The sequence below is a fragment of the Pelophylax lessonae genome (assembly GCF_965119305.1).
Source record: "Pelophylax lessonae genome assembly, chromosome: 9".
NCBI classification, from domain to species: Eukaryota; Metazoa; Chordata; class Amphibia; order Anura; family Ranidae; genus Pelophylax; species Pelophylax lessonae.
This window is the reverse complement of record NC_138776.1, coordinates 259388044-259405199: the sequence shown is the minus strand read 5'-3', so window position 1 is coordinate 259405199 and position 17156 is coordinate 259388044. Positions and strand designations below refer to the sequence as shown.

General features: G+C 41.9%; 2 protein-coding genes across 2 annotated transcripts in view; both read right to left on the bottom strand.

Moving 5' to 3' along the window:
- The window catches only part of LOC309564412 (uncharacterized protein), a 1531146-nt gene that overhangs the window by 894814 nt on the left and 619176 nt on the right, over positions 1–17156 (bottom strand).
- Positions 211–15723, bottom strand: LOC309562692 (uncharacterized protein). Its single transcript, XM_082266975.1, has 3 exons — positions 15619–15723; positions 13026–13807; positions 211–1085 (listed from the first exon to the last, which is right to left on the bottom strand). The coding sequence occupies exons 1-3, from the start codon at positions 15674–15676 to the stop codon at positions 255–257; spliced, it is 1671 nt and encodes a 556-aa protein (XP_082123101.1). The 5' UTR covers positions 15677–15723; the 3' UTR covers positions 211–254.

Here is a 17156-nt window from a genome sequence, read left to right as displayed (position 1 = left end):
CCCTAATAACAAGTAATAATTATTGGTTGGACCAATGAAAAGTCAGCTTCATCAGTAAAACATAAAATGAGCAATAATGTACAGAAATCGATATCAACCAATAAGAAGTGTTGTCCATGTATGGTCATATCTGGCCATGTATTAGCACAGTTTAGTTGCATGGTGCGGTCTTTGTGAGTGCGGGACCGAGTCAGAACTGTTTAGAGGATCATATTACTATAATTCAATCCCTGCAGGCTCCTACCTATCAAGCTCTACCTGAAAAAGCTTGTGTGCCTTCTCTGGTGGTACAGAAAGCTTCCATTCGACCTGAAAGATTCCCCGCACTCTAAACATGAATAGGGACGCTCACCCGTGTGAATTCTCTGGTGTTCATCAAGGGCTCCTTTCTGAGCAAAATATTTCCCACACTCTGAACATGAATAGGGACGCTCACCTATGTGAATCTTACAGTGTGCATCAAATGAAGATTTCCAATTGAAACATTTCCCACACTCCGGACATGAATAAGGACGCTCACCTGTGTGATCTCTCTGGTGTACAAGAAGTTTTGCTTTATCAATGAAACCTTTCCCGCACTCTGAACACGAATAGGGACGCTCACCTGTGTGAAGCTTCTGGTGTCTAATAAGACCTTTGTTCTCAGTGAAACCTTTCCCACACTCTGAACATGAGTAGGGAAGGTCACCCGTGTGACCTCTCTGGTGTGCAATAAGTTTTTTTTTCTCGGAGAAACATTTCCCGCACTCTGAACATGAATAAGGACATTCCCCTGTGTGACTTCTTTGGTGTATAAGAAGAATTCTTTTCTCAGTGAAACATTTCCCGCACTCTGAACATGGAAAGGGACGCACACCCATGTGCATTCTAAGATGTTTAAGAAGGTGATTTTTCCGAAAGAAACATTTCCCACACTCTGAACACGAATGAGGGCGCACACCCGTGTGAATCTTCTGATGTCTAAGAAGATGGTTTTTGTGAATGAAACACTTCCCACACTCTGAACACGAATAGGGACGCTCACCCGTATGACTTCTCTGGTGTTTAATAAAACTATTTTTCTTGGGGAAACATTTCCCGCACTCTGAACATGAATAGGAAAGGTCAACCATGTGAATCTTCTGGTGTCTAATAAGACCGTTTTTCTGAGTGAAACATTTGCCGCACTCTGAACATGAAAGGTCAACTGTGTGAACCTTCTGGTGTCTAATAAGACCGTTTTTCAGAGTGAAACATTTGCCGCACTCTGAACATGAATAGGGACGCTCACCCGTGTGACTTCTTTTGTGTCTAAGAAGGTTTCCTTTCACAGTGAAACATTTCCCGCACTCTGAACATGAATAGGGACGCTCAGCCATGTGACATTTCTTGTGTCGAAGAAGCTCTCTCTTTTTTGTGAAACTCTTTCCACACACTGAACATGACAAAGAACTCTCTTCTGTGTGATCTCCTTCTTGCCCTGAAGAAGATTCCTCGGGAATAGATGGATCTCTTATAGTATTTCTACTGTGAGATCTTAGAGTCCTGGAATGTGATTTATCAAAAGATTCCTCAGACGTATTCCGGACATTATGGCCATCTGCTGAAAAACAATTTTACAATAAATGTTAGAAGAATTTTTGAAAATCTTGTATTCAGGAGTCATATATGTTGGTCTAGCAATAAATCTTTGAGCTCTGTGGGTGCAATCAGGACAGAAATCTGAATTCAAAGTAGATAAACGATACAATTCACCCAAATCACACTGCGCATTGATGATATTGTTACTGTAAGAATGGAAATCAACCTTTAATATACTGTACATTTGTTGGGAACATGACGTTATATTTAGGAATGGAGATGGACCTTTCAAACGGTGTACAGTATCTCCTCCTCATGTGTTGGGAACATGGCGTTATATTGAGGAATGGAGATGGACCTTTCATATGGTGTACAGTATCTCCTCCTCGTTTGTTTGGAACATGAGGATATATTGAGGAATGGAGATGGACCTTTCATATGTTGTACAGTATCTCCTCCTCATTTGTTGGGAACATGGCGTTATATTGAGGAATGGAGATGGACCTTTCATACGGTGTACAGTATCTCCACTTCATTTGTTGGGAACATGGCGTTATATTGAGGAATGGAGATGGACCTTTCATATGGTGTACAGTATCTCCTTCTCATTTGTTGGTAACAAGATGTTATATTGAGGAATGGAGATGGACCTTTCATATGGTGTACAGTATCTCCTCCTCATTTGTTTGGAACATGAGGATATATTGAGGAATGGAGATAGACCCTTCAAATTGTGTACAGTATCTTCATATGGTGTTCGATACCCCCAGTACATTGGGCGGTGGGGTAGGTACATCGATGATATTCTTACTATCAGCATTTAAGGTTTCTCAGTATTTCCTGGAAATAAGATGATGGACATGATGTTTTCCATTTTATAGAAGTGCATCACAGATTGTGTGTAATTAAAAGAACAAAACAACCTCTGTATATGGAAGGGGTGCTTTGTTTTTGCTGTGGATGAGGAATATTCTGTATCTAGATGACTCTAAAAAAATGACTGGATGTTCTTCTCATTACAAATAGTATATATCAGTGATGGTGAACATTGGCACCCCAGATGTTTTGGAACTATATTTCCCATGATGCTTTTGCACTCTGCAGTGTAGTAGAGCATCATGGGAAATGTAGTTCGAAAACATCTGGGCTGCCAAGGTTCGCCATCACTGGTATATATGGTTACTAAAAATGTAGGAAAAATCATTTTAGAATGTTGATATGGGGAGTTCTCTGATTGCTGCTTGGGATCAGGAAGGAATTTTTTTAACCTAAAGGAAGATTAGGCCGAGCTTTATATGGACATTCTACTGTCATGTGGGTCAACGGCTGCTTTGAAATTTTTATTTTTCTCTTGGGTGAATTGAGTAGACCTAGACCTTTTCTCCTCTGATGTAACAATGTAAATGCATACTTTATAGTTTAGTTTAGTATTTAATACTTACTTGTGTCCATATGTAGAGAAGATTCCTCCTGTTTACTTTCCATAATCATCTCCCCCTCCTCCATAGACTGCTGATCTCCACTCACCAACCTCTCTTCTTCTTCCGGTTTAATCTCAGCTTTGATGTCTTTCAGTTCTTCACCCTAAACCACAAATATGATAGAACACATTTATAAGGAGAAACACAAGATTACACAGAAGAATATCACCCCATGGTTTAGAATACATTTTGAGTTCTAGTTGCTCAGTCCTTCGTACCTGATGATAATCTACACAGGACTCTCCTCTCTGTAGACAAATAATAAACAGAATTATCTGGACTGGACTGAGATGAATAACGTCAGCACAGAGTTCCTCCAGAGGTATGACACCTCACACTGCTTTTAAAGAACAACTCTAACTAAAATCTTTTATTTTAGGCTTGGGATGACTGAAGAAGAAATAGAACTTCTATTAAGATATCTTTTGATGTCCTGGATGGGGAGAAATCCTTTCACTTCATGCCCAGGATGAATCTGGTCTATAAACCAGAGGCTCTCGATAGATAGTTGGATAAATGGTTCTATATTTAGGATGTATCCGGTCTATAAACCAGAGGCTCTGGAAGGACAGTTGGATAAATGGTTCTATATTTAGGATGTATCCGGTCTATAAACCAGAGGCTCTGGATAGATAGTTGGATAAATGGCTCTATATTTAGGATGTATCTGGTCTATAAACCAGAGGCTCTGGAAGGACAGTTGGATAAATGGTTCTATATTTAGGATGTATCCGGTCTATAAACCAGAGGCTCTGGATAGATAGTTGGATAAATGGCTCTATATTTAGGATGTATCCGGTCTATAAAACAGAGGCTCTGGATGGACAGTTGGATAAATGGTTCTATATTTAGGATGTATCTGGTCTATAAACCGGAGGCTCTGGAAGGACAGTTGGATAAATGGTTCTATATTTAGGATGTATCCGGTCTATAAACCAGAGACTCTGGATGGACAGTTGGATAAATGGTTCTATATTTAGGATGTATCTGGTCTATAAACCAGAGGCTCTGGATAGACAGTTGGATAAATGGTTCTATATTTAGGATGTATGCGGTCTATAAACCAGAGGCTCTGGATGAAGAGCTGGATAAATGGTTCTATATTTAGGATGTATCTGGTCTATAAACCAGAGGCTCTGGATGGACAGTTAGATAAACGGCTCTATATTTAGGATGTATCCGGTCTATAAAACAGAGGCTCTGGATGGACAGTTGGATAAAGGGTTCTATATTTAGGATGTATCTGGTCTATAAACCAGAGGCTCTGGATGAAGAGTTGGATAAATGGCTCTATATTTAGGATGTATCCGGTCTATAAACCGGAGGCTCTGGATGGACAGTTGGATAAACGGTTCTATATTTAGGATGTATCCGGTCTATAAACCAGAGGCTCTGGATGGACAGTTGGATAAATGGTTCTATATTTAGGATGTATCCGGTCTATAAACCAGAGGCTCTGGATAGACAGTTGGATAAATGGTTCTATATTTAGGATGTATCCGGTCTATAAACCAGAGGCTCTGGATGGACAGTTGGATAAATGGTTCTATATTTAGGATGTATCCGGTCTATAAACCAGAAGCTCTGGATGAAGAGTTGGATAAATGGTTCTATATTTAGGATGTATCTGGTCTATAAACCAGAGGCTCTGGATGGACAGTTGGATAGTTGGCTCTATATTTAGGATGTAACTGGTCTGTTAAGCTTGTGTAACATCAGTAGTCTGCAAGATTTTGGAGGGGATGATAAGGGACCACATACAAGACTTTAGTAATGAAAACGGTATTATTAGTAGTAATCAGCATGGATTCATGAAAAATCGTTCGTGCCAAACCAATCTATTAACCTTCTACGATGAAGTGAGCTGCCACCTAGATAAAGGAAAGCCGGTGGATGTGGTGTATCTGGACTTTGCAAAGGCCTTTGACACCGTTCCCCACAAACGCTTACTGTACAAACTAAGGAAGGTAGGTATGGACCATAAGGTGAGTACCTGGATAGAGAACTGGCTCCAGGGGAGAGTACAGAGGGTGGTGATTAATGGGGAGTACTCGGATTGGGCGGGTGTGGAAAGTGGGGTCCCCCAGGGTTCTGTCCTGGGACCAAGCCTGTTTAATTTATTCATAATGATCTAGAGGAGGGGATATCTAGTACAATCTCAGTATTTGCGGATGATACTAAACTAAGCATGCTAATATCTTCTATGCAGGATGTGGAAACCTTACAAGCGGACCTGAACAAAATAATGGGGTGGGCAACTACATGGCAGATGAGGTTTAATGTTGAAAAATGTAAAGTAATGCACTTGGGCGTCAGAAACCAGAAAGCAAGCTACTCACTAGGGGGGGAACCTCTGGGTGAGTCAAGGATGGAAAGGGACCTGGGGGTACTGGTAGACAACAGGCTTGGCAGTGGCATGCAATGCCAAGCCGCTGCAAGCAAAGCCAACAGAATACTGGGATGTATAAAAAAGGGGATTCACTCCAGAAATAAAGAGATTATTCTCCCACTATACAAGACTCTGGTCCGGCCACATCTGGAGTATGCTGTCCAGTTCTGGGCACCGGTCCTCAGGAAGGACGTGCTGGAATTGGAAAGAGTCCAGAGAAGAGCAACAAAAATAATTAGGGGAATGGAGGACATCAGCTATGAGGAAAGACTACAAGCACTGAACTTATTCTCTCTGGAGAAGAGACGATTGAGGGGTGATATGATATCAATGTACAAATACTGTACTGGCGACCCTAGCATAAGGAACAAACTATTCAGAGAAAGGGAATACAATAAGACACGGGGCCACTCACTAAAACTAGAGGAAAGGCGGTTTAACCTTAAAGTGCGTAAGGGGTTCTTCACTGTAAGAGCGGTAAGGATGTGGAATTCTCTTCCACAAGCAGTCGTATCAGCAGGGAGCATTGATAGTTTCAAAAAACTATTAGATGGGCACCTTAGAGACCACAACATACAGGGGTATACAATGTACAACATACAGGGGTATACAATGTACCACATACAGGGGGTATACAATGTACAACATACAGGGATATACAATGTACAACATACAGGGGTATACAATGTACAACATACAGGGGTATACAATGTACAACATACAGGGATATACAATGTACAACATACAGGGGTATACAATGTACAACATACAGGGGTATACAATGTACAACATACAGGGATATACAATGTACAACATACAGGGGTATACAATGTACAACATACAGGGGTATACAATGTACAACATACAGGGGTATACAATGTATGGTTAAAAGCAAACACACACACACATCATAGGTTGAACTGGATGGACTGATGTCTTTTTTCAACCTCACTAACTATGTAACTATGTAACTATGTGTAGTAGTGGATGTTGGAGATAAGGACATCACAATGATTATGGAGGAACAGAACCGACATTAAAAGGTGGGGAGGGGGGAATTAATTGGTTTAAACAGAAAAATAATCTTCCTACCCTCTTTGTGTGTTCCAGCGATGTGTGCTCTGTCTTTCCTTCTCCTTTCACCTTGGATATTGTACGTTATACAACGTTCTATGCTTCTCTTTCCTCAGTTCCCGTCAGAGTGATCCGCGCACAATATGTGATATTGCTCTCTTATATCTAGCCCATCCTCCGCCCATACTTCCTGTGCTACTTCTGCTAACTCGTCATCAGTTTTCTGCAAACATTCAGAAAGGGGAAGTAAGTTCCACCCTGCCCCCATCTCCAATTGCTATACCTACTTCTATTTTGCCCATTAAATCTCATCCAAGTAAATTCACAGAGCACCCAGGAATTACTCTACAAGGGGGATACATCGTGCATTTGTAGCACCCTACAGATACATACCTGCCAACTGTCCCGTTTTTCCCGGGACAATCCCGGCAAATAGGAGCCTGTCCCGGGTATTTTACATTGTCCCTGTTAATCAGGGACAATGTAAATCATTTAAAAAAAAAAAATTTTTTTTTTTTTTTTTATTTTGTGCCACACAGTGTCGCTCTCACCCCAGCTAGTTCTGGCAGCAGGTTGTCTCTCTCTCTCTGTGCTCGCTCACTCTTCCCGCCTGTCGCAAATTTAACGTGTCACCGAAGGCAGGTTGTCAGCATGGTGCACTTTCCAAAATCTGCCAGCAGGGGGAGGCAGAGCACCTTCCGACAAGCTGGAGGCCTCACACTCCATTAATTACTACTATCAATAATGTTTTTTTATAGATATAATTTATACACCTGTTAATTGATACATATATATAGTTTTCTAGCTCTAGATAAATGTGTGTACATATCCGTGTATGTGTATGTGTGTGTGTGTGTGTGTGTGTGTGTATATATATATATACTGTGTATATATATATATATATATATATACAGTATATATATATTGCTCAAAAAAATGAAAACAGACCTCAATCCTCAATGGGAAAAATCTTATGCTGGATATCTATACTGGTATGGACTTGGTATGTGTTAGGATAATATGGACTGGGTAATGTGTTAGGATCTATACTGGTGTGAACTGGGTAATGTATTAGGATCTATACTGGCATGGACTTGGTAATGTGTTAAGATCTATACCGGTATGGACTGGGTAATGTGTTAGGATCTATACTGGTATGGACTGGGTAATGTGTTAGGATCTATACTGGTATGGACTGGGTAATGTGTTAGGATCTATACCGGTATGGACTGGGTAATGTGTTAGGATCTATACTGGTATGGACTGGGTAATGTGTTAGGATCTATACTGGTATGGACTGGGTAATGTGTTAGGATCTATACTGGTATGGACTGGGTAATGTGTTAGGATCTATACTGGTATGGACTGGGTAATGTGTTAGGATCTATACTGGTATGGACTGGGTAATGTGTTAGGATCTATACTGGTATGGACTGATTAATGTGTTAGGATCTATACTGGTATGGACTGGGTAATGTGTTAGGATCTATACTGGTATGGACTGGGTAATGTGTTAGGATCTATACCGGTATGGACTGGGTAATGTGTTAGGATCTATACTGGTATGGACTGGGTAATGTGTTAGGATCTATACTGGTATGGACTGGGTAATGTGTTAGGATCTATACTGGTATGGACTGGGTAATGTGTTAGGATCTATACTGGTATGGACTGGGTAATGTGTTAGGATCTATACTGGTATGGACTGGGTAATGTGTTAGGATCTATACTGGTATGGACTGGGTAATGTGTTAAGATCTATACTGGTATGGACTGGGTAATGTGTTAGGATCTATACTGGTATGGACTGGGTAATGTGTTAGGATCTATACTGGTATGGACTGATTAATGTGTTAGGATCTATACTGGTATGGACCGGGTATTGTGTTAGGATCTATACTGGTATGGACTGGGTAATGTGTTAGGATCTATACTGGTATGGACTGGGGAATGTGTTAGGATCTATACTGGTATGGACTGGGTAATGTGTTAGGATCTATACTGGTATGGACTGGGTAATGTGTTAGGATCTATACTGGTATGGACTGGGTAATGTGTTAGGATCTATACTGGTATGGACTGGGTAATGTGTTAGGATCTATACTGGTATGGACTGGGTAATGTGTTAGGATCTATACTGGTATGGACTGGGTAATGTGTTAGGATCTATACTGGTATGGACTGGGGAATGTGTTAGGATCTATACTGGTATGGACTGGGTAATGTGTTAGGATCTATACTGGTATGGACTGGGTAATGTGTTAGGAAGGAAAGGATGCCACATTGTTTGATGGAAATGAAAATTATCCCCCTACAGAGGGCTGAATTCAAAGACAGGTGAATAAAGTGTGAAATGTGCTCAGGTGTGACCATACAAAAAATGTAATATGTAAACCTAAATAAAGTGCAAGGTGTAAATAAGTAGAATAAAACCTAATTATAGCAGATAGTATAATCATACTTATTTACACCTTGCACTTTATTTATATTTCCATATTACATTTTTTCTATGGTCACACCTGAGCATATTTCACACTTTAGAATTGCAGGGAATTGTGATGAGAAGTAGTGCAGCTGAATGGGAGAATTATTCCAACTCTGCTACTTTAAGTTTTCAATTCTCTTTTCAATTTCCTGTAATTCTCTCTTTTTTGATAAGTTGGCGGAGATTAATTATGCGGAGTGGGCGGAGCTTCGTGGAAGTGGGTGTGGTAAGTAATTGATAGCTGTGCTGCAAAGTGTCCCTGGAAATTTTTTTCAAATGTTGGCAACTATGCAGATAGGTGCTAGGTAAAGCATAGTGGGCCTTGGCTGCTTAACAGCAGGGCCATGATTTCAGCTGGACTGTCATGTCTCCCCAGGTGTGGTTACTGAGAGGGGAGTCTCCCCACTTGCTCTGTGAGAGGATTCTCATAGGGCAGTGGAGGAAACCCAATCAGTGGCTCAGTCAGGCTTGTATCTACCCCAGAAGGCAGATTCTGCCACAGAGGATTCTGGGAATAGGTATACAGTATATATATGTATATATATATATATATATATATATATATACTATAGCTTGTATAGAAGAATATACATTGGCCTAAACTGATATATGTTAAATTTATGAAGAATGATTTCTCTTTTTGCTAATTTTTTTAAGCGAACCGAAGAAAATGTTTTATTTTATTTTAATTTTTTTCAATTAAACCTTCAAAGACTCATCGTGCCTCTTAAAAATGCATTTGGGTGCTTATTCTCCAAAATGTGGTCATTTTGTGGGTGTTTCTCCTATCCTGGCATTTCAGAGCCTTTAAGAAATGGGATAGGTCGTCAGAAAATTAAATGCAGCATTAATGCCCCTTAAAAGCCTGAAGGTGCTCCTTGGATTTTAGGCTCCTCTATGCATTTCAGCCATGAAAAAGTCTCACATGTGTGATATTCCCATCCTCAGGAGGAGTAAAAGAATGTGTAATGGGGTGTAATTCTAAGTAAGGCCATGCAGTGTGTGAGAAATAACTTGTTAAAATGACATTTTAGTGAAAAAATCAAATTTTTATTTCTTCATTTTCCAAAAAGATTGAGACAGAAAATTTACAACTTCAAAAAACTCAGCATGCTTCTTACTAAATAGTAACTGTTTACTTTCCAAAACGGGGTAATTTTGGGGGGTGTTTGTACTGCCCCGGCATTTTCAGACCTTAAGACCTCAAGAATTGAAATAGTCAAATAGAACATCAGGACTATATCATTTCAAATATATATTTGAACCTGAAAAATATTCAATATATCCTGCCCCACCCCCAACACACCACTATAAGGGTTTTTAGCTTGTGTGAATTCTCTGGTGATGCAGAAGGATTCCTTTGTGTGTGAAACATTTCCCGCACTCTGAACATGAATAGGGGCGCTTACCTGTGTGAATTCCCTGGTGTTGCACAAGGCCTCCTTTCTGAATGAAAGATTTCCCGCACTCTGAGCATGAATAGGGATGCTCACCCGTGTGAATCTTCTGGTGTGTATCGAATGAATATTTCCAGTTGAAAGATTTCCCGCACTCCGAACACAAATAAGGACGCTCACCTGTGTGATATCTCTGTTTGGCTTTTTCAATGAAACATTTTCCGCACTCTGAACATGTATAGGGGCGCACACCCGTGTGAATCTTCTGGTGTCTCATAAGATTTTTTTTCTCTGTGAAACCTTTTCCGCACTCTGATCATGAATAGAGAAGCTCATCTCTGTGAATCCTTTGGTGTCCAATTAGACTTTTTTTCTTGCTGTAACATTTCCCGCACTCTGAACATGAATAGGGACGCTCACCCTTGTGAAGCTCCTGGTGTCTAATAAGATATTTTTTTTACAGTAAAACATTTCCCACACTCTGAACATAAACAGGAAAGCTCACCCGTGTGACTTTTCTGGTGTTTAATTAGGCTTCCTTTCCTCACAACACATTTCCCGCATTACACCCCCTATATAAATGAGGCCCATAAACCTTTTCTCTGATTTGTCGGTTGCACCCTCCGATAGGGGTTTGATGTGGTGGTTGCACCCTCAAGCCTCTTTCATAAGCTTTCTCCTTTTTGCCACCAGAGGGACGGGTGCGCGAACCCTGGGCAGTATGGGTGGGGACGGAGCCCTTCGGCTGCCGCCCACCTGTCTGCGGATTTCTGGAACCGCCCCACTGTGGCGGTTTCGTCTTTGGCACTGTGTATGCGCCGTTTCTCTCCTCATTGGCTAACTGACTTTGACTGACAGCAGTGGGAGCCAGTGGCGCTGCTGCTGTGTCTCAGCCAATCAGGAGGGAAGTCCCGGATGGCTGAGGCACGTGAGCACATTGCTGGATCGAGATGGGGCTCAGGTAAGTATTAGGGGAGCTGCTGCACACTGAGGTTTTTTAAGATAAAAAACCTTCTGCCTATAGAATCACTTAAATTCTGATCAACATTAATTTTGGACCTGGGATGGGCCGTAAGTACATAAACATATAGCAAACAAACACCTGGTGCTAGGAATAGTAGGTACAACTGCTCATGACATAGGTCCCTTGGAAAAGACGGGTGGCTGAGTTGTGGTTTTACAGCACAGGGATGGTGGGAACTCCTCATAATGGGCACAGCAGGTGTACAGACCTGGGAACTGGGCACAGGGATGGTGGGAACCCCTCATAATGGGCACAGCAAGTGTACAGACCAAGGAACTCAGCACAGGGATGGTGGGAACCCCTCATAAAGGGCACAGCAGGTGTACAGACCTGGGAACTCAGCACAGGGATGATGGGAACCCCTCATAATGGGCGCAGCAGGTGTACAGACCCGGGAACTCAGCACAGGGATGATGGGAACTCCCCATAATGGGCACAGCAGGTGTACAGAACCAGGAACTCAGCACAGGGATGGAGGGGAACCCCTCATAATGGGCACAGCAGGTGTACAGAACCAGGAACTGGGCACAGGGATGGTGGGAACCACTCATATTGGGCACAGCAGGAGTACAGAACCAGGAACTGGGCACAGGGATGGTGGGAACCCCTCATAATGGGCACAGAAGGTGTACAGACCTGGGAACTCAGCACAGGGATGGTGGGAACCTCTCATAATGTAATGGGAACAGCAGGTGTACAGACCCGGGAACTCAGCACAGGGATGGTGGGAACCCCTCATAATGGGCACAGCAGGTGTACAGACCCGGGAACTCAGCATATGGATGGTGGGAACTCCTCATAATGGGCACAGCAGGTGTATAGACCAAGGATCTCAGCACAATGATGGTGGGAACCCCTCATAATGGGCACAACAGGTGTACAGACCCGGGAACTCAGCACAGGGATGGTGGGAACCCCTCATAATGGGCACAACAGGTGTACAGACCCAGAAACTCAGCACAGGGATGGTGGGAACTCCTCATAATGGGCACAGCAGGTGTATAGACCAAGGATCTCAGCACAAGGATGGTGGGAACCCCTCATAATGGGCACAGCAGGTGTACAGACCCAGAACCCCTATTTCAAGATCTTACCAATACAATCCCTAGATTGGGTATAGACGAGATGGTCAGTTGTATTCCCCTCCTGCATCCACCAGACTCCAGATTAAAATCTCTCTTTTGGGTGGATTAATTCTTAAGAATTCTCCATAGTGATTTAATAAATCTGAGAGCAGAGTATTGGAAAGTGCGGAGCGTTCTTGTTTATTATCGAAAATCAGAATTAGTGATGAACAAATAATAAAAACAAATGTAGAATCTACATCAAATGAACCGAGTAAGGACCATAGTACTATAATTCAATCCCAGAAGGCTTAGACCTACCAAGTTATACCCGAAAAACTTCAGAATATTTTTGCTCCGCCCCAGCACACCAGTCTGAACCTGAAAAAGGGGGGTTAGCTTATGTGAGTTTTCTTGTGTGCAATAAGTAATTTTTTATAACTGAAACATTTCCCGCACTCTGAACACGAATAAGGAAGCACACTCACACGCTCGTGAATCTTCTGGTGTCCAACAAGAGCATTTTTCTGAATGAAACTTTTCTCGCACACTGAACACGAATAAGGACGTTCCCCCGTGTGAATTCTCTGGTGCCTAATTAGTTTCTCTTTCTGAGTGAAACATTTCCCACACTCTGAACATGAATAGGGACGCTCTCCCGTGTGACTTCTTTGGTGTCTACGAAGGCTGTTTTTCTCAGTGAACCTTTTCCCGCACTCTGAGCAGGAATAAAGACGCTCACCCGTGTGAACTTTCTGGTGTTTAACGAGGTCTCCTTTCAGAATGAAAGATTTCCAGCACTCTGAACACGAATGGGGACGCTCACCTATGTGAATCATCTGGTGCGTAACGAGCGACCATTTCCTAATGAAGCTTTTCCCGCACTCTGAACATGAAAAGGGACGCTCACCCGTGTGACTTCTCTGATGTCTAAGGAGACTTTTTTTCTCAGTGAAACATTTCTCACACTCTGAACACGAATAGGGACGTTCACCCATGTGTATTTTCTGGTGTTTCATAAGACTTCCTTTCTCGGCAAAACACTTCCCGCACTCTGAACATGAAAAGGGATGTTCACCTGTGTGAATTCTCTGATGATTAACAAGGTTTCCCTTCTGAGTGAAACGTTTCCCACACTTTAAACATGGAAAGGGACGCTCACTGGTGTGACATTTCTTGTGTCTTAGGAGGTCTCTGTTTTCTGGGAACAATTTCCCACACTCTGAACATGAGAATGAACTACCTATTAAAGTATCTGTTCTGTGAGATTTTAGAGTCCTGGATTGGGATTTTTTAGAAGATTCTTCAGACGTATTCCGGACATTATGGGCATCTGCTGAGAAACAATTTTACAATAAAAGTTATTCAAATTTTTAAGCCTTGTATTCGGGAGTCATATATGTTGGTCTAGCACTAAATCTTTGATCTCTGGCATGCATGGACCTTTCATATGGTGTACAGTATCTCCTCCTCATTTTTTGGGAACATGATGTTATATTGAGGAATGGAGATGGACCTTTCATACGGTATACAATACATACAGTGCATTGGGCAGTGGAGTAGATACATTGATGACGTTCTTACTGTCAGTAATTAAGGTTCCTCAGCCAGGGTCCAGAAATGGACCTCTCATATGGTGTACAGTATATCCACCTCATTTGTTGGGAAGATGACGTTATATTGAGGAATGGAGATGGACCTTTCATATGGTGTACAGTATCTCCACCTCATTTGTCGGGAACATGATGTTATATTGAGGAATGGAGATGGACCTTTCATATGGTGTATAGTATCTCCTCATTTCTGGGAACACAATGTTATATTAACCGCTTGCCGACTGCCTAGCGACGATTTACGTCGGCGGTCAGCCCCTCACAGGCAAAGCGACGTAGGTCTACGTTGCTAGCCTGTGAGGCTCTGGGGAGCGAGCGTGCGGCGCCGGATGCACGCTCCTGCTCCCGCTCGGTCACAGACCCCCCCGCTCGTGTGCCCGGCGGACCCGATGTCCGCCGGGCACTCGCGATCGTCCGTTACATCGGGAGAAAGGCAGGCGGCTAATATAAATAAAGCCGCCTGTCATTCTCCCCTGTGTAAGAACAGAGATCATACGGCTCTGCTATGTAGGACCGTTGATCACTGTTCTTACACACACAGCCACAACCAATCACAGTTAAAAGCACGCCCCTAGGGACACACTTAACCCCTCCCTCTCAAAAAAAAGTTAACCCCTTCACTACCAGTGTCATTTTTACAGTAACAGTGCATATGTATAGCACTGATTACTGTAGTAATCTCACTGGTAACCCCAAAAGTGTCAAAAATGTCAGTCAAGGGTCCGATCTGTCCGCCGCAATGTCGCAGTCCCGCAAAAAACATTGCAGATCGCCGCCATTACGTGTTAAAAAAAAACAACAAAAATGACAAAAATCTTTCCCTTTGTTAGTAAACGCAATAACTTTTGCGCAAACCAATCAAAATACGCTTTTTGTGATTTATTTTACCAAAAATATGTAGCAGAAAACAAATTGGCCTAAAATGTTAAAAATTTTGATTTTTACATTTTTTTGGGGGGGGGGGGGGGGAATTTCATATAAAAAAATTTGAAAAATATTGTTATTTTTGCAAAATTTATGCTCTTTTTTTGTTTATAGTGCATGATCAAAAAATCGCACAGGTGATCAAATACCACCAAAAGAAAGCTCTGTTTGTGAGAAAAAAAGGACGTCAAATTCGTTTAGGTACAGCGTTGCACGACCGCGCAAATGTCCGTTAAAGTCACGCAGTGCCGAATCGCAAAATAGGCCCTGGTCAGGAAGGGGGTAAAATTTTCCGGGGCTTAAGTGGTTAAGAAATGGAGATGGACCTTTTATATGGTGTACAGTATCTTCTCCTCATTTGTCGGGAACATGACGTTATATTGAGGAATGGAGATGGACCTTTCATATGGTGTACAGTATCTCCTCCTCATTTGTCGGGAACATGACGTTATATTGAGGAATGGAGATGGACCTTTCATATGGTGTACAGTATCTCCTCCTCTTTAGTTGGGAACATGACGCAGCCATCACATCCAAGGATTGGTAAGCTGCAATATAATAAAAGTTGTCTTTTGGATTTAATACCATTTTACTGTTTAGTACTTACCTGTGTCCATATGTAGAGAAGATCCCTCCATGGACCACTGAGTTCCACTCACCAACATCTCTTCTTCTTCCTCTTTAATCTCAATTTTGACGATTTTCAGTTCTTCATCCTAAACCCCAAAGATGATAGAATATATTTATAAAAAGAAAAAAATATATTTATATATACATATATAATGTCCTCTCATAGATTAAGATACTTTTTTAGGTGTACATGCTCAGTCCCAGCTACCTGATGATGGTGAGGGATGGTGTGATCTTCCTGTGTGGAGTCCCGGGAATACAGAGGACGGGGACATCTCTCTGGTGGGTTCCCATTACTGGATCCATCTGTAGGAAACACACACAGTGACTGAATACATTGTTTCTATGTGTTTATCAGATGATGGGGGATCTAGGTGGATCCTCCGTACTGCTTTCTCCTTTACAATAAAGTCTCCTCTTACCCGGTGATGTGAGGGGCGGCTGATTCTCCATCATGAAGTCATTACAAGGTTCATCTTACCTAATGAGATGAAGATCTACAGATCCCCACTATCCATCTATATACCAAAACTCTTTCTGTATTCAGTGTGTTCATTACTCACCTGTGCTGATATCTAGAGAGGGTTCCTCCTGTTTGATTGTCGCCATCATCCTAACCTTCTCTGTAGTTGGCTGATAATCCATTACAGATGTCTCTTCTTCTTGCTTTTTAACCTCAACTTTTATATACGTTTGTTCTTCATTCTAAATCAACATTATAAGAAGTAAAATCTTTAAAATGTGAGGACTAATAGGCAGAGAAAAGAGTGTAATCTCATAAGTCTGGAGTTCTACCCATCTACCTGATGATGGTGAGGGATGGTGTGATCTTCCTGTGTGGAATCCCGGGAATACAGAGGATGAGGACATCTCTCTGGTGGGTTCCCATTACTGGATCCATCTGTAGGAAACACACACACTGACTGAATACATTGTTTCTATGTGTTTATCAGATGATGGGGGATCTAGGTGGATCCTCCGTACTGCTCTCTCCTTTACAATAAAGTCTCCTCTTACCCAGTAATGAGAGGTTTGGCTGATTATCTATCATAAGGTCCTATTAGAGATCATATGACCTGATGTGTAGGCCTACAGATCCTTAATCATCAATACCTGAACAGTTTATGTATTTAGTGGTCATTACTCACTTGTGCTGATATATACAGAAGATTCCTCCTGTTTAGTTGTCACCATCATCCCAACTTCCTCCATAGACTCCTGATAACTCGTCATAGACAACACTTCTTCTTCCTCTTTAACCACAACTTTCACAAACATCGGTTCTTCATGCTAAACACACAAAAAGAAAAAAATGATCTTTCAACGTGAGGACCAATATGCTGAGAGTGTAATTTCATACAGTCCAGTAATTTTTGTGTTCTACTCATCTACCTGATGATGGTGAGGGATGGTGTGATCTTCCTGTGTGGAATCCCGGGAATACAGAGGACGGGGACATCTCTCTGGTGGGTTCCCATTACTGGATCCATCTGTAGGAAAAACACACACTGACTG

What these genes read in the sequence shown, in the direction of transcription:
- LOC309562692 (XM_082266975.1), bottom strand. Translation starts at nt 15,676, where the DNA reads ATGTTGGTGAGTGGAACTCAGTGGTCCATGGAGGGATCTTCTCTACAT. An exon ending in TTCTCTACATATGGACACAG is followed by an intron (nt 13,808 to 15,618) that starts GTAAGTACTAAA and finishes GTTTCTCAGCAG; the next exon opens with ATGCCCATAATGTCCGGAAT. An exon ending in AACGTCCTTATTCGTGTTCA is followed by an intron (nt 1,086 to 13,025) that starts GTGTGCGAGAAA and finishes TATTCATGTTCA; the next exon opens with GAGTGCGGGAAATGTTTCCC.